The sequence below is a fragment of the Rhincodon typus genome, chromosome 10 (assembly GCF_021869965.1).
Source record: "Rhincodon typus isolate 14 chromosome 10, sRhiTyp1.1, whole genome shotgun sequence".
In the NCBI taxonomy this organism is placed as follows: domain Eukaryota; kingdom Metazoa; phylum Chordata; class Chondrichthyes; order Orectolobiformes; family Rhincodontidae; genus Rhincodon; species Rhincodon typus.
Window position 1 is genome coordinate 30,610,328 of NC_063341.1, and position 21,911 is coordinate 30,632,238.

General features: G+C 41.5%; 1 protein-coding gene across 1 annotated transcript in view; it reads left to right on the top strand.

The window, feature by feature from the left end:
- dnajc6 (DnaJ (Hsp40) homolog, subfamily C, member 6) overlaps window positions 1-21,911 on the top strand; it is a 121,609-nt gene that overhangs the window by 86,766 nt on the left and 12,932 nt on the right. The window contains exons 7-10 of the mRNA XM_048602075.1: window positions 2,001-2,132; window positions 5,075-5,209; window positions 11,682-11,984; window positions 14,469-14,617. Coding sequence (XP_048458032.1) covers window positions 2,001-2,132; window positions 5,075-5,209; window positions 11,682-11,984; window positions 14,469-14,617 — 719 coding nt within the window. The remainder of the gene's footprint in view (window positions 1-2,000; window positions 2,133-5,074; window positions 5,210-11,681; window positions 11,985-14,468; window positions 14,618-21,911) is intronic.

Genomic DNA, 21,911 nt, shown 5'->3' on the forward strand with positions numbered 1-21,911 from the left:
GTTTGCCTACAATTCCAACATTTAATGAAACTCATTGATCAAAAATAATTCTTTTTAAAAATTGAAATTGTATATCTTATTATAGCATATCCTTTTAATCTGAATTTATTTTTGATCCATTAAATATTATTTAACTTCCCTTTAGCCCCTTTATTTCGAGGTACTGATGCTTGGTGAGGTAGTATTCTGCAGGTGTTCCCTCTCCTCCAGTACTTTTGCAGTGGTTACCACATGTTGAATGTTGGCAGCTGAGCAACTGAAGCTAATTCCATCTTTGTTGTGCAGCCTTCATTCAGGAGCAATTGCTAGATGCTAATCATAAGCAAAGATGCTGCCTCTTTTTGTTCTCCCTGAAAGACATGGAGTAAAGTTTATGGTGTTCTATGATTACTAGCTGACCAAGTGCAAAGTCCAGTTTCAACCTCTGATTCATTCTCCTCTGACAGACAGTATCCCTAAACTGAACCGTTAGGGAACCTTTTGGATTCCGAAGCACACGTAAGAATGGGATGGTGGAAATTAAAATGTTTCTGGCTTTGTTTAGATTGTGTCTATAATTTTAACCAGCTCACCGGAGTTCATTGGGTAGCATGGTGGCTCAGTGGTTAGCACTGTTACCTCGCAGCGCTAATGATCTGAGTTTGATTCCAGCCTTGGGTGACTGACTGTGTGGAGTTTGTATGTTCTCCCTGTGTCTGCGTGGATTTCTGTTGGGTGCTCCGGTTTCCTACCACAGTCCAAAAATGTGCAGGTTAGTATGATTGACCATGCTAAATTGCTCCATATTGTCTAGGGATGTGTAGGTCAGGTGAATTAGCCATGGGAAATATCAGGTTATGGTGATAGGATAGGGGGCTGGGTCTGGATGGGATGCTCTTTGGAGGGTGGGTGCAGACACAATGAGCCAATTTGGCCTCTTCCCATACTGTAGGGATTCTATTAACTTTGTTAAGTAATTAAAAATCTTATTTTTAGAAGTAAGAATGATATAGTGTAGTTACCTGGATATTCCTTTTAGGGCTGAGATTGAGAGTGCACCACGGTGGTAGTTTGATACAATTTATATTCCCATTAGGAATGAATTCTTCAGAAGTGGAATGTGAAGCTTCTGGTTGAACAATTAATTTATACAAACTCTCTTTTTGCCTGTCGGATGTGTGTTCCAACTTCGAGATGGATGTTTGCTCTTTGGCCCATCGAGTCATTTTGAGCTAGTCAGTGCGAAAACACAGCGCACAAGCTAAGTTGTTGTAACTGAAATTGAGAGTGTTGTGAAGGAGATTTCCAATTTATGGGTTGGAAAATGGAACTGTCGTCTTTGTCAAGTTGAGACACTTCTACGACGCAGATTGAAACATTTCAGAGCATTGTAGCTTTACATTAGATTTATGTTGTGCCTAACATGCCAATGGGATTTTGAAAACAAAGTGTTCAATTTGGCAATAGTGATATTAACAGCACAAAAAGTATCAATTTGAGATTTCTTTTGAGAAACTTTTTCATTTTATCCAGACATAGGCCCAACTACAACTGTTCACTTTATTTTCTTTCTTGTAGAAAGTGATCAACACGCAGTGCATTTTCTAGCATATTCTATTTTATATCACATTTGTTTCTTTTTTATTTTAAAATTTCCTTTTGTATAATACTTTTTTTAAGTTATCTTTGCTTTTATAAGGCAATAGATATTTTAACTTCAAACAGCACCCTGACCAATTTGGAAGCATAAATTCCTTGGTTCGCAACTTTAGCTGGAAAAACTAAGTGTGAGGATGAAGCACTTGCCCTCTTTTCAGTAATGTTAGTAAATCGAAACATTTTTATAACACAATATGTACTTTCAGGCTTGATCCTGGTAGTGCATACAATTGTAAACTTTCTTACAGAATTTTTAAGTGACTCCCATGAGATCATATCGCATCAGTAATTTAGTCTCTTTTTTTGAACCTTCAGTGAAAACATTGTGATGCACTGTAAAATGTTAACTTTGCTTTACTTAGGTAGAGTCTCCCCTGGTCCCCCATGTACTCCAACTGTGTCTGTTCAACCAGATATAATGGGAAAATGGGGCTTGGGATCCTCAAATCTACCTGGAGGTTCAACGGTTTGGGCAAACAAAACACCTCCTTCAGGTAAAAATGAAAATAATCATGTTTGTGTTTACAAGTCTAACTGACTTTGTTCTTAACAGTGAACTCGCATTATAACAAACAGGCAAAGTTTGGAAAGCACAGAACAGATTGGATTCTTTTGACATTATTATCATTTTGTTAACTACGCTTTGTTCTCAAACTGTCAAAAAGGGATTAAAGATTCAGCACAACAGTTTGCATGGAAACATTTTCATTTTTCCAGTTCCCTTTTTTTATCAGAATTTCTCACCAAATTGTTCAAAGCTGATCTTATCTAGTGTTTTGTTTCTTTCTTGGACACTGTCTTTGCAGATTGATCTTTGGAAGGCTTTTTAATTCCCAAAATACCATAAAGGTATGAGGTGCATTGATAGGGTGAATGGCCAAGGTCTTCCCCCTGGTGTGGGGGAGTCCAAAACTAGAGGGCATAGGTTCAAGGTGAGAGGGGAAACATTTAAAAGGGACCTTAGAGCAGCCGTTTTCTCACAGAGGGTGATGCGTGTATGGAATGAGCTGCCAGAGGAAGTGATGGAGGCTGGTACAATTACAACATTTAAAAGGCAGCTGGATGGGTACATGAATAGAAGGGTTTAGAGGGAGCCATAGAACCTCGACAGTGTGGAAACAAGCTATTTGGCCCAACAAGTCCACACCGACCCTCCGAGCATCCCACTCGGACCCATCTCCTATAACCCACCTAACCTACACCCAGGTTGATAGGGTTGTTAAGAAGGCATACGGTGTGTTAGGTTTTATTGGTAGAGGGATTGAGTTTCAGAGCCAGGAGGTCATGTTGCAGCTGTACAAAACTCTGGTGCGGCCGCACTTGGAGTATTGCGTACAGTTCTGGTCACCGCATTATAGGAAGGATGTGGAAGCATTGGAAAGGGTGCAGAGGAGATTTACCAGGATGTTGCCTGGTATAGAGGGAAGGTCTTATGAGGAAAGGCTGAGGGACTTGAGGCTGTTTTTGTTAGAGAGAAGAAGGTTAAGAGGTGACTTAATAGAGACATACAAGATGATCAGAGGATTAGATAGGGTGGACAGTGGGAGCCTTTTTCCTCGGATGGTGGTGGCTAGCAAGAGGGGACATAGCTTTAAATTGAGGGGTGATAGATATAGGACAGATGTCAGAGGTAGGTTCTTTACTCAGAGAGTAGTAAGGGCGTGGAATGCCCTGCCTGCAAAAGTAGTAGACTCGCCCACTTTAAGGGCATTTAAATGGTCATTGGATAAACATATGGATGATAATGGAATAGTTTAGGTTAGATGGGCTTCAGATTGGTTTCACAGGTCGGCGCAACATCGAGGGCCGAAGGGCCTGTACTGTTCTATGTTCTATGTACACATCCCTGAACAGCATGGTTAATTTAAGCATGGCCAATCCACCTAGCCTGCACGTCTTTGGACTGTGGGAGGAAACTGGAGCACCCGGAGGAAACCCATGCAGACACGGAGAATGTGCAAATTCCACACAAACAATTATCCGAGGGGGAATCGAACCCAGGCCCCTGTCACTGTGAGGCAGCAGTGCTAACCACTGAGCCACCGTGCTGGGATATGGGCCAAATGCTGGCGAATTGGATCAAAAGGTCTGTTTCCGTGCTATACATCTCGATGACTCTGGTTACCTCACTTTACCTCACATAGTCCACCAAGGTTGAAAGAGCAGAAGAGGAGGGAGGATTTTAACAAATTATTATCAAGATTTGAATAGAGCTAATGATGTCATTTGTCTATCCAGAGTTGCCCTGAGAGGGTAATTGTGTGATGACTCATTGAACCACTACAGTTTATGTAATCCTGATGCTCATCAATTTAATGCAATTGAATCATATCTGAGGGCAGCTATGAGTCAACTGTGCTGGTGTGTACAGTACACATGGCAAATCTGAGTAAGGACTGCAGGTTTTTTTTTCTCTGGAGAAGATTCTAGTCCACCAATTTGGGTTTTACATGACAGCTTTATAGTCACTCATCAGATTGTTATTTTTGATTTGCAAAATGCATTTATGTTGGGAGAATGAAGAGTTGAGAGGTATGGAGTTCTCTATCACAGAGGATCATGAATCCCCATCATTAAATATAGTTAGAGCTGCAGTAGACATGGATTTCCCAAGAGAATGAAAACAAGGATTGTGGAGGTATGTTAGGAAGCTGGGGTTGAAGCCCAAAGTTAGCCATGCTCATATTCAAGTGCAGCGTGATTGATGGCGCACATGAGTCTGCTCCTGCTCCTATTTCTTAAGTTTTATTTTGTATTTTCAATCGATCCTTCTGGTCTGAGGATATACCTGCATCATAACCTGAAAGTTGGAAGAGTTTAATGTCAATTAACTTCGAGGTGTCTAAACACCGTTGCCTTCAAGCAGCTACTTATAATGCCACAATGGCCATCATTGGAAACCTGATCTATTGACAGTCACACTCTATAACTGTTGACCTGAGAAATGGTAACATGCATCAGCGAGTACTTTTTACAAAGTAGACTTCAAGGCAGATTGTGCAGAATAAGGAGATCTTTCATCTATACTTAACTTAGATCATAGCAATCTAGTGTATTCATTTGAGCACAAAAAGACTTCACGTCCTCAATTGAATTGCTGCTCTGCAATGAGGATGTATGCTGGTTAGATGTATGGTGACCAGGTGTTCTGAAATTCCCATGCAGAGAGTTTTGTAACATTGGGAGCAAGGACCTTTTCTCCAAAAGCTAAGATCATAAAATAACGTCTGATGTCAGTGGCTGTTCGAGTTTACCTTCCTGGTTATTCTCCCATTGGCTTTCGTATAAACCTGGGGCAAATTGATGTCTTGCTGTCTCTGAAAGCAATTTATGTGCAGCATGGTGTGAGCCAATATGGAATGGGGTGGGTGGTATGCCACATTGTTAACAAGCAGATCTATAGATGGGTTAATGTTTCTATATTATTTTCCAACAGGTGGAGTTGGTGGAGCCAGTAGATCAGCAAATACCAGTCCTACCGGCTCACTACATTGTACTCCGACTCATCAGCGGAAGCCACAGACACTGGATCCATTTGCTGACTTGAGTGCTCTTGGTGCCAATTTAGCAGGTTAGTTCCGTGACATTTGTTAACTTTTTGTTAAAGTGGTAATGAAGAAAGAACAATGCAGGGATAGGCCCTCCAAGCCTGCACCGACACATTGTGCCCTTCCATGCTAAAACTGTCTTCACTTACAGGATCCATATCCCTCTATTCCCTTCCTGATCATGTATTCGTGCAGGTGCTTCTTGAATGCTGCTATTGTGTCTGCTTCCACCACCTCCTCTGGTAGCACGTTCTAGGCACTCGCCACTCTTTGTGTGAAAAGTTTGCCTTGCACATCTCTTTTAACTCCCCTCCCCCCACAGCTTGAAGCTGTGTCCCATAGTAATTGACTCCTCCACGCTGGGTAAAAGCCTCATGCTTTCCACTTTATCCATGCTATTTACAATCTTATAAACTTCTGTCTGGTCATCCCTAAACCTCCTGTGTTCCAGTGAAAACAAACACAGTCTATCCAAACTTTCTTCATAGCTAAAATCCCCCATACCAAGCAACGTCCTGGTAAACCTTTTCTGTACCCTCTCCAAATCATCCACATCCTTCTGGTAGTGTGAGGAGGAGAACTGTGCGCAATATTCCAAGTGTGGCCAAACTAAAGTTCTATAAAGCTGCAGAATAACTAGACTGTCCTTCTCCTCAATGCCCCTTCCAATGAAGGCAAACGTGCCATAGGCCTTTTTTACTACCTTAGCTACCTGCACTACCGCTTACAGTGATATGTGGACCTGCATACCCAGATCCCTCTGCATATCAATACAGCTAAGGGTTCTGTCATTCACTGTGTAATTTCCATCTGTACCGTAAAATGTATCACCTCACGTATGTCCGGATTAAACTCCATCTGCCATTTTTCCGCCCATGCCTCCAACTGATCTATATCCTGCTGTATCCTCTGATGATCCTCCCTATCGACAACTCCACCAATCTATGTATTGTCTGCAAATGTACTAATTAGACCAGCTATGTTTTCGTCCAAATCATTTATGTAGACCACAAACAACAGAGGTCTCGGCACTGATCCCTGTGGAACACTCCCAGAAAGAATGTTGTTGAGGACATTACTGAAACCAAATGCTGTTGTTTAGATGAGGGTTCCCCCCCCCCCCCAATTCTTTTTGCAACTGTTATAATTGACAAAATTTATTTCCACAAATAAGTAAAACCTAATTGTACAGAATCACCCGGTGTTCAAATATAGTTTGATAGATAAACATCAATGTCTAGTGAAGTTTCCATGTACTTGTATTCAAATGGGTAAGTAATTGTGGCATGAAATGTTGCAGTTAGATTGAGGAACCAAGAGAGCAAATATTTTTCACACAGCTATCTTCTTATTGCCACTGCACTGCAGGGATGCACTCACTGCCCAAGCAGTTGTGGTCCCTGTGTCTTCACTACCAGTGATATGGTAAAGAGATGCCCACATCAAAGAATGTGAGCAATAAAATTGGTGTTTCCAAATGATTTAAATGAATCTAAATTCTGGAGTCACATTTTGCCTTGAACATCTGGTTCCTTATCTTTTACTACCTCCCTCCCCCCTTCCTCATTCTTTCCCATCCCTGGAAGTTTGGAAGGAAGGTTGTGTCAGAGATAATGAGAAGTTTGGAATGGAACGACCAGCAGTTAGCAAGCTGATTGGTGACAGAGTGTTGAATGTGGGTGGGGGGAGGGAGGCCAAGTGAAATAGTGAGCGGTGGAAAAATGATCATAGCAAGAAGTGGCAGTGTGCATGTGCATACAGGTGGAGTCACAGAAGCTTCTGGCTCTGACAAATGTTGACATCAGTGGCATCAACTTCCTCTGCCAATGCTTAGGTGGGAACTGCTCCACTTACACCTGTGCTTGCTCCATGCCCAAATTTTCTCATCCCTTTTTATGCTCTATTTGTATGCTCAAATGCATCTTGCATCATTAAAGTGACTCCACTCCAAGTCTAAAGAGCAGCATGTCTGAATGTCCTGCAATGGGGAGGTAATGGCCAAGTGGTATTATTGCTAGAGATTGCTAATCCAAAGATGCAGGTAATTTTCTGGGGACCTGGGTTCAAATCACACCATGGCAGAGGGTGGAACTTGAATCCAAAGAAAGTCTGGAATGAGTGTCAAATGATGACTATGAAACCATTGTTGATATTTGGAAAACCCCTTACGGCTCACTAATGTCCTTCAGGGAAGGAAACTGCCAATCTTGCCTCTTTTGACCTAAGGTGACTGCAGACCCATGGAAATGTGGTTGATTCTTCACCCACCTCTGGGCAGTTAAGTGTGAACAATAAATGCTGGCCCAGCCAGAGAACGTCACATCCCATTCATTTCCCCCATTATTTTCAGTGAATAAAAATAAAATGCTGATTCAGAATGTGCAAGTGCAAGCCTTGAATATTCTTGAATGAGTCTTGAGGTGCATCAGTGTGGTTGTATTGAAATTTTTTTAAAGATTTCTTTTATTTCCCCTTACTGAGACATGCATTATATTTTCTGTTTCTTTCAATGCATTTTGACGTCGTTAGTGAAAGTCACATTAAATGCTGAAAAGCTTTCATTGTTCTATACTTGTAAACATGAAACTTTATTAGCCTGGATGGGTCACATGATTCATATGGTTATTTTTAAGCCATTTTCTTTTTCATGCTTTCGATCCTTTTAGAAAAAAAAATTCCAGTTTAAGTCCCCAAATTACATTTTCTGCCTTTTTACTTGCTGTGCCTATACTATATATTTTGTGATTAAACGTCCCTATGTCCTGTAATGTCTATAATACTTCTCTATTTAAATAATATCTTGCTTTTCTATCCTTCCTAATAACCTTGCATTTTCTCACATTGTGTCCAGCATTGAAAATGGAGTATAGTAAGGACTGCAGATGCTGGAAGCTACAGTCAATAAATGTGGAGCTGGAAAAGCACAATTGGTCAGACAGTATCCGAGGAGCAGGGAAGTTGATGTTTCATGCTGAAACCCTTGGTCAGGACTGGGGAGGGGAGCCCAGAAATGAATAGAGGCAGCGGATGTGGGGCTGGGGTAAAGGAAGTTGGGATGGAGATAGGTTGATGCAGGGAGGGGGTCGATGTGGTTGGTTGGTTGGTGGGAAGAGTAGAACAGATAGGTGAGTCAGAAGATGGACAGGTTGCGAGTGGAGAGATTTTGAAGCTGGGAGGTCAATATTCAGGCCATTGGGCTGTAAGCTCCCAAGGCAAAATATCAGGTGTTATTCTTCCAGTTTGCATTTTGGCCTCACTTTGACAGTGAAGGAGGCCAAGGATGGACATGCCACCGGGGGAGTTAAAGTGGATGGCAACCAGAAGGTTTGGTTGGTTGGTGCGTGTCGAGCTCATGTGCTCCGTGAACCGGTCCCCAAGTTTGCGTTTGGTCTCCCCGATTATAGAACAGACCACATCGGGAGCAACAGATACAGTAAATGAGGTCAGATGAAGTGCAGGTGAATCTCTGCTGGATTTGGAAGGATTGTTTGTGGCCTTGGACGGAGGTGTAGGGGCAGGTGTAGCACCTCCTGTGGTTGCGGGGAAAGGTACCGGGTGTGGTGGAGGGGTTAGTGGGGAGTGTGGCGCCGACGAGGCAGTTGTGGTGTGAACCATCCCTGCGGAAGGCGGACAGGTTTGAGGAGGGAAATATTTTTTTGGTGGGTCTGATTGCAGGTGGTGGAAACATCGGCGAATGATGCATTGTATTTGGATGTTGATGGGGTGATATGTGAGGACTAAGGGGACTCTATCATTACTGTTATTGAGGGGAGAGGGTTTGAGGGTAGAAGTGCAGGAAATCAGGAAGATGCAGTTGAGGATGTCCTTAACAGAGGAGGGGAACCGACGGACCTAAAGTAAGATGGTCCTGCTTTTCCAGCTCCACATTTATTGAGGAAGGGTCACTGGACCTGAAATGTCAACTTTGTTTTTTCCTTCACAGATGCTGCCAGACCTGCTGAGCTTTTCCAGCAACTTTTTGTTTCACATTTATTGACTCCATTTTACACCTTGTTGCCTGCTCACTTAACCAACCTATCTATACATTGTGATGAATCTGTTGTATCCTGCTCCTCACTTGCTTAGCCCACTCATTGGTAAAATGGGCTACAATACACACTGTCCTTCATCAAAATCATTAATGTAAATTGTACAATAGTTTATACTTAACTGGAAGTGAGCCATTAATGCTGACTGCTTCCTGCTTGCATGGATAAAAAAATTGGCTAACTCACATGCCACCCCAACATTGAGCTCTTTTGTTCAGTAATGTTTTATTTTAAGTGATACTTTGTCATACGCCTTTTGAAATGCAATACATGATGTCTCTTTATTCTGCTTTATCAGCCCTGCTAATAAGTTTGTCAAATATGGTTTCCTTTTCACTAAACCAGGATGCTAATCACAAAATCGCTCACTATTTAATGCTCACAGGAGCATTAATTGGCTGAAAGTGGGTCTTCTGCCCCTTTCTTGGGTGCAATGTCTCTGATTCACCGGATATTTTGTGGTTGCACCAGTGTCAATGGTATTAATGACCAGGATTGGGACTGCAATCAATCGTCTAATTCTGAGCCATGGAGTCTAGTACCTGGCAGGTTCAGAGCCTCTCTGGGAGGAGAGGGGAGCCTCAGCAAAGGGTAGTGAGAGAAGATCCTGGAGTTCTTGATAGCGAGACCAGTTTGGCAGGAAGCACCTCAGTTGGGACACACCTTAAGCAGGCACCCAATGTGGAAGAGGGGATCCAGTTGAGTCAGCAAAACATTTTTGCAGCACAAGAATTGAACAATGTGAATACTAATAACTGTATGCTGTTTTGAATAGTCAGTTATATTACAGGTTTTAACAGTTCAAGGAATTCAGTTAATTATGTGCTAAACTGTACTTAATTTCCTTCTACATTTTATTTGATCTATGCCACCAAGTATACAGTCAGGTACTTAGCAACAGTCTGAGTGCTGTTTCAAAAATTTCTGAGTTGAGATTTCTTGTGCCATCTGCTTATTTATAGCAATTTGTCTCTTCTGATCTCCTCCAACCTTTTCCCTCCGTGTAAACTCATTTCAAATGGGCATCACTAAGGTCTTAAGCACAGCCATCTCAGCTTAGAACTGTCGTGGTTCTGGTGTTCCATTAGGACGAATTTCAAATTCCTGAGCAATAACTATAAAGCAAACAATGGGACCTTGATAATGTGAGATTTGAAAACTAATCCGAGGGGCTGATCAAGCAGCTTCTCGTTAAAACTACAGTCAGTTCTCAATGGTGCCATTGCATTCTAAAGTAGAAGCAATGAAAATCTCCACTTTATTAAATAGGTCACCCCACTGTCTGCTTAGGAGAGCAATTTAAAAGCACAGCTGCTGCGATCCTGGTAGCTGCAGGGTGGATGGATAAATGACAGGCTGTTCTATTGAGGGGAGGGAGCAGGGCAGGGCAGGGCAGGACAGGGGGAGCACCAAGGCTAAAATTGCTCACTGGTTGTGCTCAGTATTCCTGGAAAATTACTTAAAGCTTGCCTTATATTTTGAAGGCTGTGAAAGGCATTTGAGGAAAATGTAGAAATTACACTCACTAGTAAGAGTGAATTAAGACATGAGATACCAAATAATCTAGAATCCAGAAAGAGGCAAAAATATAATTGTGATTAAGTGAAGAGTAAAATATAAAATGAAGGGAACTTGAAAGCACACACACACATGTGTTTGAAAAAGAGTGATTCAGTATATAACTGCTTATTTTATAGCTTTTTTAATAATGGATATAATGGTTGTGAGGAGAGTGGAGCCATTTTATGCTTTCACAGTACAATTGCTATAGTTCAGTAATGCAACATCTTCCTGTAAGACAGTGTAGCCAAGTTTCAGGTTATAGCTGGTTTTCTGTCATAGGCCCGTCCCATCCAATGCTGCAGGACAGGTGCGAGTGTCTTGCACCAGATGGTACAGCTCTACAACCATTTTCTCGATGAGCTGAACCAGATCCAGTCCTGGGGTGATTTGCCAGAATGAGAGGTTATTTAAATACTCAGTGGTGTTTTCTGCGTACAAATTCCCAGTAACTGGGCATTTAAGATGTCCATTCTTCAATCTGAACTTGTGAACTAGTGCATCTTGAACCTGGCCTGCTGTGTTCATCCAGCTGCGCACCTTGTTATCTCCGACTCCAGCGTCGGCAGTTCCTACTATCTCTTGAAGTGAAGCTCTTTGCTTTCTAAAGCATAACACGCATACGTTGGGATACTTGCAATACAGCAGCATTTTGGGTTAACATAGTGTGGAGCTGGAGGAACACAGCAGGCCAGGCAGCATCAGAGGAGCAGGAAAGTTGACGTTTCGGGTCGGGACTCTTCTTCAGAAATTTAATGTTAGGTAGTCACTTGTATAACTTAGACTGACAAAACACATGCCATTTTGTGGTTAGTGGTAAAAGAGGAATAATTTGTGTTACAAGCTAATTTGAAAAGTTTAAATATGACATGTTCTGTATAAATAGGTGGTTCAGCATTTTCAAGTAAACCCACCACACCCACTGGAACAGGAGGATCTTTTCAACCAATGGGCTCACCACAGAAACAATCCCCTCAGCCAGTGGGAGGAAGCTCTTGGCAGCAGAACACAGGATTTGCTTGGCAACAAGGTTCATCTACCTGGCAACAACAGCAAACAAAACCACAACCAACAAAGCCCCAGCAACCAATACCCCAGTCATCTCCACAGAATAGACCAAACTATAACGTCAGTTTTTCTGGTGTGATTGGTAATCGAGATGAACGTGGGCCACGAGGACCTGCATATGGTAAGTATGAATGTTTCTTGTTAACTTTTCTATGTTTGTCTTGTCAAACACTTGAACAGGAGGTGACAGTGGTTGTACCTTTTTAATGATGACATTTCTTTTTTCCTCCCCCCTCCCTTCAGATAATAGCCTGCCTACGATGCCTGGCTGAAATCTAAAGCTTTTGGATAACAGAATCATAAACATGTGTTGAAATTGTTCAATTTGATATTATAGTAACATGTCGCACTATTGTGATAGTCTTCATGATTTCACTTACTGAGCTTCGTAGATTAAAGCATGTTCCTATCTCGTCTGTTTTTTTTTCTCTAGATATGTTTTCTACTGTTTTCCTTTCCTTCATTCCATGAAGTTACCAATTTGAAGGATAAACTACACTCTTCACAGAAGGCACTTTAATGCTAAAAGATGGCAAAGCAAGAGCTATTTCGGATTGCCATTCTTCAACTTCCTGTGCATGTTTTGAGAAAATTTGTTGAGAATAACAGGGCATTTGTCCTTAAACTAAGAAGTTTGACCTAGAAAGACAGAAAGGGGTGATTTATTTATTTATTTATTTATTTGAAAGAAGTTTAGAACAGAATAGTATGTTATCCAATTTTAAGTGGGGTTGGTGGGACTCCAGTGGCAATTGGAGTTGATGCCCTTAGGATCACGAAGGGATCAATCAACAACCATTATTTCTATTTCTGGTTGCTGTCTAGTGGTCTCCTTCTGGAAAGTGCACATGTAGCTTGAGTTAGGAATCAGCTGTGATGTCCTGCTGTCTCCCAGGTTATAGTCTTAACTGTCTAGACTCGCCAGTGAAGAATGAGTTAAGTGGATGGGGGTGGGTTTGCTGAGGTGATGGCCTTTAATGTACCAGAAGGAAACAATATTCCTGCTAGAGTCTGTCTTCAGTGGAAAATGAAAAGGAAGACTAAATTTCAAAGATTTATTGCATCTCTGAATCCAGTAATAGTTGAATTCATTAAACATAGCCTGTGTTGCAGAACAAATAAACTGCTCCATGTCTGATTCTGTACTCTGCAGTAAGACATGCTGTCCAATTTTTGCTTCTGATTATTTGACCACAGGAGCTTAAGGTAGTTGGGGTTCATGTTTTCTGATCAGTAAAAGAATGCATTCAGCTGGAACATTTTATTCCAGCTTTCAATTGTCCAGTGAAGCAGACAAATTCAACATGCTGATTGGAGAAAACACCGATTTTTGTTTTCTGTCAGTCATGTGGAGATGCCAGCTGTTGGACTGGGATGGATAAAGTCAGAAGTCACACGACACCACAGTATAGTCCAACGGGTTTGGGTGGCACGGTGGCTCAGTGGTTAGCACTGCTGCCTCATGCCACCAGGTCTGTCTGAGTGGAGTTTGCATATTCTCCCCGTGTCTGCGTGGTTTTCCGCTGGGTGCTCCAGTTTCCTCCCACAGCCCAAAGATGTGCAAGTTAGGTGGATTGGCCATGCTAAATTGCCCCATAGTGTAAATTAGGTGCATTAGCCAGGAGATCTACAGGGTTACAGGGGATAGAGCAGGGTGATGGGCCTAGGTGCTCTTAGAAGGGTCAGTGTGGACCCATTGGGCCAAATGGCCAGTTTCCACACTCTCTGGATTCTGTGTTGGATTCTATGTTTATTTAAAATCACAAGCATTTTGAGTGCTGCTTCTTAGTCAGGTGAAGTGAAGGGAGACGCACAGGCATGAATATATAGGCGGCGAGATAAAGGCAAGATAATTCCAAGTAAACAGGAGTGTCAACAGATAAGTAGAAATAGTGAGTAGCGTGTTGACAGACTGAATAACAAGTCTTTGTAGATGATCGAGTGTCAGTAGATTGATACAGTGTAAGTAAAGAGTCAACACTGAATAACAAGTGAAGAGATAACCTATGAACTAATTAATTAAGGCAGATAATGACAAATAATCAAAAATAAGATGGTGCTGCATTTGACAAATCAAATGGCAGCCTGTTGACACTCTACTCACACTATATTTCAACTTGTCTGTTGACGCTCTTAATTACCTGGAATTATCACTCCATCTACATATTCTGCGCCCGTCTGCCTCCCTCCACTTCATCTGATGAAGCAGCATCTCTCTGAAAGATTGTGATTTTAAATAAACCTGTTGGACTATAACCTGGTGTCATGTGACTTCTGACTGTGCTTTCTATGTCCACAGAGGCATGGTTGTTGATATTGAGTTCAATATGTCACACCAGGATGTTGCCTTAATTAGAGGCATTTTGAAGGAAGATGCTTGTTCAGATGATTGTCCCCTAGAAATTAACTATTTAAAATTGAATTAACTGTGAATTAAAAGGTAGTGATTATTTGGGTTGAACAACAATTGTTAGTTACTGTAATTTGCAGGAAAACCTTCCAGCCAAATGCTTTGTATCAAACGACTGATTTACCTTTTTTTGTTTTCCTATCCAGCTTGTGCAGTACTTCTGTAATTTATATGTTGATTCTGTATTTACTTCAGGAACTCGACCAAAAGTTGCAGATAGTAACTTTGAGGACTTGCTGTCAAGTCAAGGGTTTGCTTCTCAAAAGGATAAGAAGAGTCCTAAGACAATATCTGAAATGAGAAAGGAGGAGATGTCCAAAGAAATGGATCCAGAGAAATTGAAGGTGAATAAAAGTGGGGAAAATGTAATATTATATGGAATGGCTTTCAAGTCTTTTTGCTCCTGGATATAACGATTTAACAAAGAGATCTTCTACGTTTGTAATCTCAAGTTCTGCAGCTTCCCAGGGCAGATGAACATGGGAACAGGAATAGGCCATTCAGCATATTAGGCCATTCAGCATATAAAGCCTGCTCAGCCAGTTACTTAGATCATGGCTGATCATCTACCTCCATGCCACCTTCCTGCACAATATCCTTATCCCTCAATATCATTAGTCTCCAAAGGTCTACTAATTTTTGATTTAAACATGCTCATTGATTGATTGTGCTTCCATAGGCATCTGGGATAGAGAATTCTAAAGATTGACCACCCTCCTGAGTGAAGAAATTTCTTCTCATCTCAGTAATAAATAACATACCCTTAATCTGAGATTGTCTTTTGATTCAAGGCTCATCAGCCAGAGGAAGCATTCTATCTACATTCACCTTAACATTATTTAAAAATTTTGTACGTTTCAATGAGATCACCATACATTCGTCAAAACCCTTGAGAATACAGACCCAATTTCCTTGATCTCTTCTCAAACAATTCTGGCATCCCAGCAATTAGTGTGGTGAAATTGCATTGCACTCCTTCTATGGCATATGTATCCTTCCTTCAATAACGAGATCAAAATTGCACATAATACTGCAGGTGTTGTCTCACCAAAGCTCTATACAAATGCAGCAAGATCTCTTTACTCCTGTACTCAAACCCTCTTGCAATGAAGCCAGCACAATACTTGCATGGAAAAAGTTAAAAAGCAATAAGAAATGAGAGTAAGCTCACTAGTAATATAAAAGAAGACTGCAAGAGTTTTTAAATATTGAAAAGATAAGAGAGAGAGGCAAAAGTGGACATTGGACGGTTAGAAAATGAGGCTGGAGAAGTAGTAATGGGGAACAAAGAAATGGCAGAGGAACTGAATAAGTACTTTGCATCAGTTTTCACTGTGGAAGAAACTAACAGCATACTAGAATTTCAAGAGAGTCATGGGTCAGAGGTGAGCGTAGAGGTCATCACTAAGAAGGTGATGCTGGGGAAGCTGAAAGGTTTGCAAGTGTTTAAATAGCCCGGAGCAGATGGATGACACTCCAGAGCTCTGAAGGAGATAGCTGATGAGATTATAGAGGCATTGTGGTGATCTTTCAGGAATCACTGGAGTCAGGGAAGGTCCTGGAGGTCTGGAAAAGGGCTACTGTAATACCTCTGCTTAAGAATGGCAGGAGGCAGAAGACTGGAATCTGTAGGCAGTTAGCCTGACCTTGGTGGTTGGTAAGATTTTAGATACTGTAATTAAGGATGAGATTGTGGAGTATTTGGAAGTGCATAATAAAATTGGACTGGGTCAGCACGACTTCATGAAGGGGAGGTCATGCTTGACAAATCTGTTCGGATTCTTTGAGGAGATAATGAGTAAGTTAGATGAAGGAGAGCCTGTGGATGTGATCTATTTGGATTTCCAGAAGGCTTTTGACAAGTTGCTGCACAAGAGGCTGCTAAATAACATGAGAGCCATTGGTTTTGGCTAGAGATGGCATAGGGCTAAGAGGGTCTTTTAACCAGTGACTAGTGGAATTTCATTGGGACTGCAACTATTCATGTTATACATCAACAATCTGGACAAAGGAACTGAGGGCATTGTTGCTAAGTTTGCAGATGACACAAAGATAGGTGGAAGGGCAGGTAGTGTTGAGGAAGGGGGGAATCTTGGATAGGCTCAGAGTGGGTAATGAAGTGGCAGATGGAATACAATGTGGGAAATTGAGAGATTATGCACTTTGGTAGGAAGAGTAGAGGCACAGACTATTTTATAAATTGGGAAAGCTTCAGAAACCTGAAGCACAAAGAGTCTTAGGAGTCCAGGATTTCTCTTAAGGTTAACATAGATGTTCAGTTGGTAGGTAGCAAGGCAAATGCAATGTTAGCATTCATTTCAAGAAGCTAGAATGCAAGAGCAGAAATGTACTACTGAGGCTGCATGGGGCTCTGGTCAGATCACATTGGGGAAAATTGTGAGCAGTTTTAGGCCCTGTGTCTAAGGAAGGATGTGCTGGCAGTGGAGAGGGTTCAGATGAGGTGAACAAGAATGATCCAGGAGATGAAGGGCTTGTCGTGCGTGGAGCGTTTGAGGATTCTGGGTCTGTACTCAATGGAGTTTATAAGGATGAGGGGGATCTGATTTAAACTTACAGTATTCTGTAAGTTTATACAGAATACAGAGGCCTGGACAGACTGGACGTGGAGAAGCTATTTCCACTAATAGAAGAGACTGGGACCCAAAGGTACAGCCTCAGAGTAAAGGGACAACACCTTAGAACTGAGATGAGGGGGAATTTCTTCAGCCAAAGTTTGGTTGATCTGTGGAACTCATTGTCTCAGAAGGCTGTGGAGGCCAAGTCATTGAGTGCATTGATAACAGATTGGTTCTTTATTTGTAAAGGGATCAAGGGTTATGGGGAGAAAGCAGGAGAATGGGGTTGGGAAGCATTTTTTTTTCATGAGATGAGGGTCACTGGCCAGGCTAGCATTTATTATCCATCCCTAATTGCCCAGAGGGCAGTTATGAGTCAACCACATTGCTGTGGGTCTGGAGTCACATGTAGGCCAGACCAGGTAAGAGTGGCAGTTTCCTTCCTTAAAGGGCATGAGTGAAGCAGATGGGTTTTTCCCGACAATCGGCAATGGATTCTTGGTCATCGTTAGACTCTTAATTTCAGATATTTATTGAATTCAAATTCCACCATCTGTCATGGTGGGATTCGAACCCAGGCCCCCAGAACATTACCTGGCTCTCCTGGATTAACAGTCCAGCAAGAATACATCTAGGTGATTGCCTCCCTGTAATTGATTGGTGGAGCAGACTTGATGGGCCGAATAGTCTATTTCGGCTTCTATGTCGTATATAACAAACCACTGACATCAGACTAACTGGTTTGTAGTTCTCCATCTCCCTTTCTTAAAAAAAAAAAAAGTGTGGTTCTCCTTTTTTGTTTTTAAAATAGTGTGGCTATAATATGTTACTTTGTAGTCTGCATGAACCTTTCCAGAACTGATTAGAATTTTGGAAGATGGTCATCAATGTATCCGTTATGCTTATAGGCAACTCCATCAACACTCTGGGGTGTAGCTCCTGTTGTTCACGGAGATTTATCGCCCTTCAATCCAGTTACCATTTCGAGAACTACCTCTTTACTAACATTGATTTCTTTCAGTCCCTCAGTTTCACAAGTCCCTTGGTTGCCTAGTATTTCTGGGAGATCTTCTTATATCATGTTATGTGAAGAGTGACACAAAGTAATTATTTCATTTCTCTGCCATTTCCCTGTTCTTCCTTATAATTTCACTTGCCTCCACTTTTAATCAGCCTCTGTTTGTCCTAGATACATACCAAAATAAACTTTTACAGTTTGCCTTTATGCTTCTCACTAGTTTGAATTCCTGTTCCCTTTTTCTGCCTTTTTCTGGAATTTCTGATAGCTGCTCAGCTATCCTCCAACCCTTATCTACGGAGTGTGACCAGACGGAGATCTTCAGTGTGTTTTAAAACAGCCTTCATTACTTGCTGTAGCAAGAGCCCAGGATGTCAAACCATGACACACTGGAGGCTCAGGACAAAGGATTACAGAGTCAGTTATAAGAAAGTAGCATGTGCCAATTAAAAGGTGTACAGTTATCTAAATCTAATTAGTACCGTAATTTAGGGTTACAGCATGCACACAACTAACCAATTACAAAATGGGTATGCCTATCTAATTGTAACATGCAAATGGTATTAAAGCATATACATACAACCAAATTTTAATTTTAATTTGTACTTAACAGGTCAATTTGTGTCTGACTTGTGTACATGGTTATCCACCTTTGTGCCCTGGTATTTTTAATGGGTTCTTGCATGAAGTTGGTTGAATAAATTACCCTTTTGTGGAGATATGATTATCACTTAATTGCCATCATACAGACAGTTTGACACGAGCAATGGCAGGGAAATCCAACATATCTTCCCATGGTTTACCATCAATCCCATATTGTTATAGTCATTGAGGGTTAACATCTACAGTGGTGTTCCTTCTTGGAAACTGGCAACTTGCAGTTTAGGGTCCTTGTGTACCTATTCATAGTTACCAACTTACACCTCACAACTGTGTGCCGTAAATATAACTCTGCAAGGTTCTTTTTAACTTTTTCTCTCAGTTTCTTGGTCATCCTTTGCTAGATTTTAAATTTACTTCTAATCCTTGGGCTGACCACTTTTTTGACCTTTTATAGAGGCCTTAGAATCTCCTTGAATCCAACCTTTAGCTTCCTTTGTTAGCTACCATTAATTTGCCATTCCCATTGGGTGTTTGTGCCTTAGAGAAAACTATATCCATTGTAGGCCATAAGTTTTTCTCTAAGTGCTAGCTATTGTGTATCAAACCCCAAACATTTTGGTATATTTTCCCAATCCATCACAGCCAGCTTGCCCTGATAACTTCGTTGCTTTCCTTATTCAGATTTAAAACCCTAGTTTCAGAATGAACTATATCACATTCAAACTTGATGTAGAATTCTAATAATTGCTATTTCCCAAAAGATCCTTTAGAGCAGATTTATTATTTAACCATTTCTCATTACATACTATGAAATTTTAAAATAGCCCATTCTCTAGTTGGCTCTTCAACACACTGCTTCAAAAACCTATCCAGTACGCACTCTAGAAATTCATTCCCTGTTGATTTAGTGCTAATTTGGTTTTTCTAATCTATATGGAAGTTGAAATTCCCCATCTTTACTCTTTTGCCCATGTTACATGCATCTCGAATTTCCAGATTTATGCCAACATTACCAGTTACATTTGGTCACTAAACAAGCCCCACCAATGTTTGTTGCACCATGCTGTTTCTTAGCACCACCCAAACTGATTCTGCATCCAGTGATCCTAGACCCTCCACAAATACATTGATCTCTCAGTTTATTAAGAGCATGACACTGCCTCTTTTGCCTATTCAGGCTTCAAACAATACAATACAGAAACTGGGCACGAACAGCTGAATCACCATTATTTGAGTTAATTGCACAGTGTGATGGGATGACTAGCAAGAAAAACATAGTCTCTGAATGTCAAACTTAGATGTATGACAATGCAGAATTCTAAAAGACTTGTTTACTTGGGAATAGTACCTTTGTGAATTGAATAACCATCTCTGTAGAGAGAGCTTTAAATTAAATAATGGGAGTGAGGGAAATTTTTTAAAAAAATAGAAAGGACAAGGTTTTGGAGTAGATCTGTAGCTCGGGTCGTGGGTGTTGAGGTTGGTTGGCTCGCCGAGCTGGTTTGTTGTTCCGCAGACGTTTCGTTACCGTGCTTGGTAACATCCTCAGTGCAGCCTCTGATGAAGCGTCAGTGTGTTTTCCCGCCTGGTTTTTAAACTCTGGGGTCCGTTGCGATAGATTCCACTACGGAGGAAACCCGGAAGTGAGGCAATGTATATGGGGTCGAGTTCCATGTGTTTATTAATAGCCTGCTTCGTGGAGTGCCATGCTTCCAGGAATTCTCGTGCTTGTCTCTGCCTAGCCTGTCCTAGGATCTTGGTGTTGTCCCAGTCGAAGTGGTGGTTCTCCTTGTCTATGTGGATTGAGATGAGTGAGTATTGGTCGTGTTTTTTTTTTTGTAGCCAGTTGGTGTTCATGTACTCTTGTTGTTAGTTTCCTTCCTGTTTGTCCGATTGTAGCGTTGTTTGTAATGGGAGTTGTTTGTTCTTTTCCTCCTCTCTGGTGAATTTTATTCCGGTAAGGGTGGTGGTTATGAGCTTGTGTGTCTCTTCTAATTTGGTCTGTTTAATGATGACAAAGGTGTCGTCTACGTAGCGTATCCATAGTTTAAGTTGGATTTGCAGAAGAACAAACAACTCCCATTCCTGGACGTCATGGTAGAGTGCAAGACAAATGGGGAACTGCAAACGAAAGTACACCGAAAAGCCACACACACAGACCAGGTATTGAACTTCAATAGTAACCATCCCAGCACACACAAACGAAGCTGCGTGCGAACACTAAAAGGGCAACAGCACACTGCAGCAACACGGAATTACGCCAAGAGGAAGAAGAATATCTCTTCCAAGTGTTCAAGGATAATGGATATCCAAAGAACTGGGTCAGGAGATGCCTACAGAAACAGCATCAGAAAGATTCTACATGCCCTGACACACTCATCACACTACCCTACAACAGGAACACGTCAGAACTCACCACAAGACTCCTACGACCGCTGGGCATCAGAGTGGCACACAAGCCCACATCAACCCTATGACAAGTGCTCACCCGAACTAAAGACCCACTCTCCGCCATGGACAGGACTGATGTCATCTACAAGATCCCATGCAGAGACTGCGAGAAACACTACATCGGACAAACAGGAAGGAAACTAACAACAAGAGTACATGAACACCAACTGGCTACAAAGACATGACCAATACTCACTCGTCTCAATCCACATGGGACAAGGAGAACCACCACTTCGACTGGGACAACACCAAGATCCTGGGACAGGCTAGGCAGAGACAAGCACGAGAATTCCTGTAGCATGGCACTCCACAAAGCATGCTATTAATAAACACATTGAATTCGACCCCATATACATTCCACTACGGAGGAAACCCGGAAGTGAGGCAATCCATCGCAATGGACCCCAGGGTTTAAAAACCAGGCGGGAAAACACACTGACGCTTCATCAGAGGCTGCACTGAGGATGTTACCAAGCACGGTAACGAAACGTCTGCAGAACAACAAACCAGCTCGGCAAGCCAACCAACCTCAAGAAAGGACAAGGCAATAGTGAATAATAGCAATATGGTTGTTAATAGCTAGAGTATGACAGGAAGGCACAGAGTATACAAACATAAGATCACACCAACAAATAGGGTCATAGTAGTGAAAAATGATAAAAAGACAATTTAATTATCAGAGTGCATGCAGCATTTGTAAAATGGATGGTTTGATAGCACAAATGAAAATAAATAACTGGCCATTAGAGAGACATGATTGTAAAATGATCAAGACTGGTAATTGAATATTCAGTGCTACTTAACATTCTGGAAGTATGGGAACAGAAAGGAGGCAGGATAGTGTTGATGACAAAGGATGAGACCAATACTTTCATAACAAATTATTTTGGCTTGGAAGATCAAGATGTGGAATCAATTTGCATGGCGATAAGAAATAGAAAGGCAAATAAATCACTGGTGGGAGCAGTTTGTCGACTTTCTAACAGTACC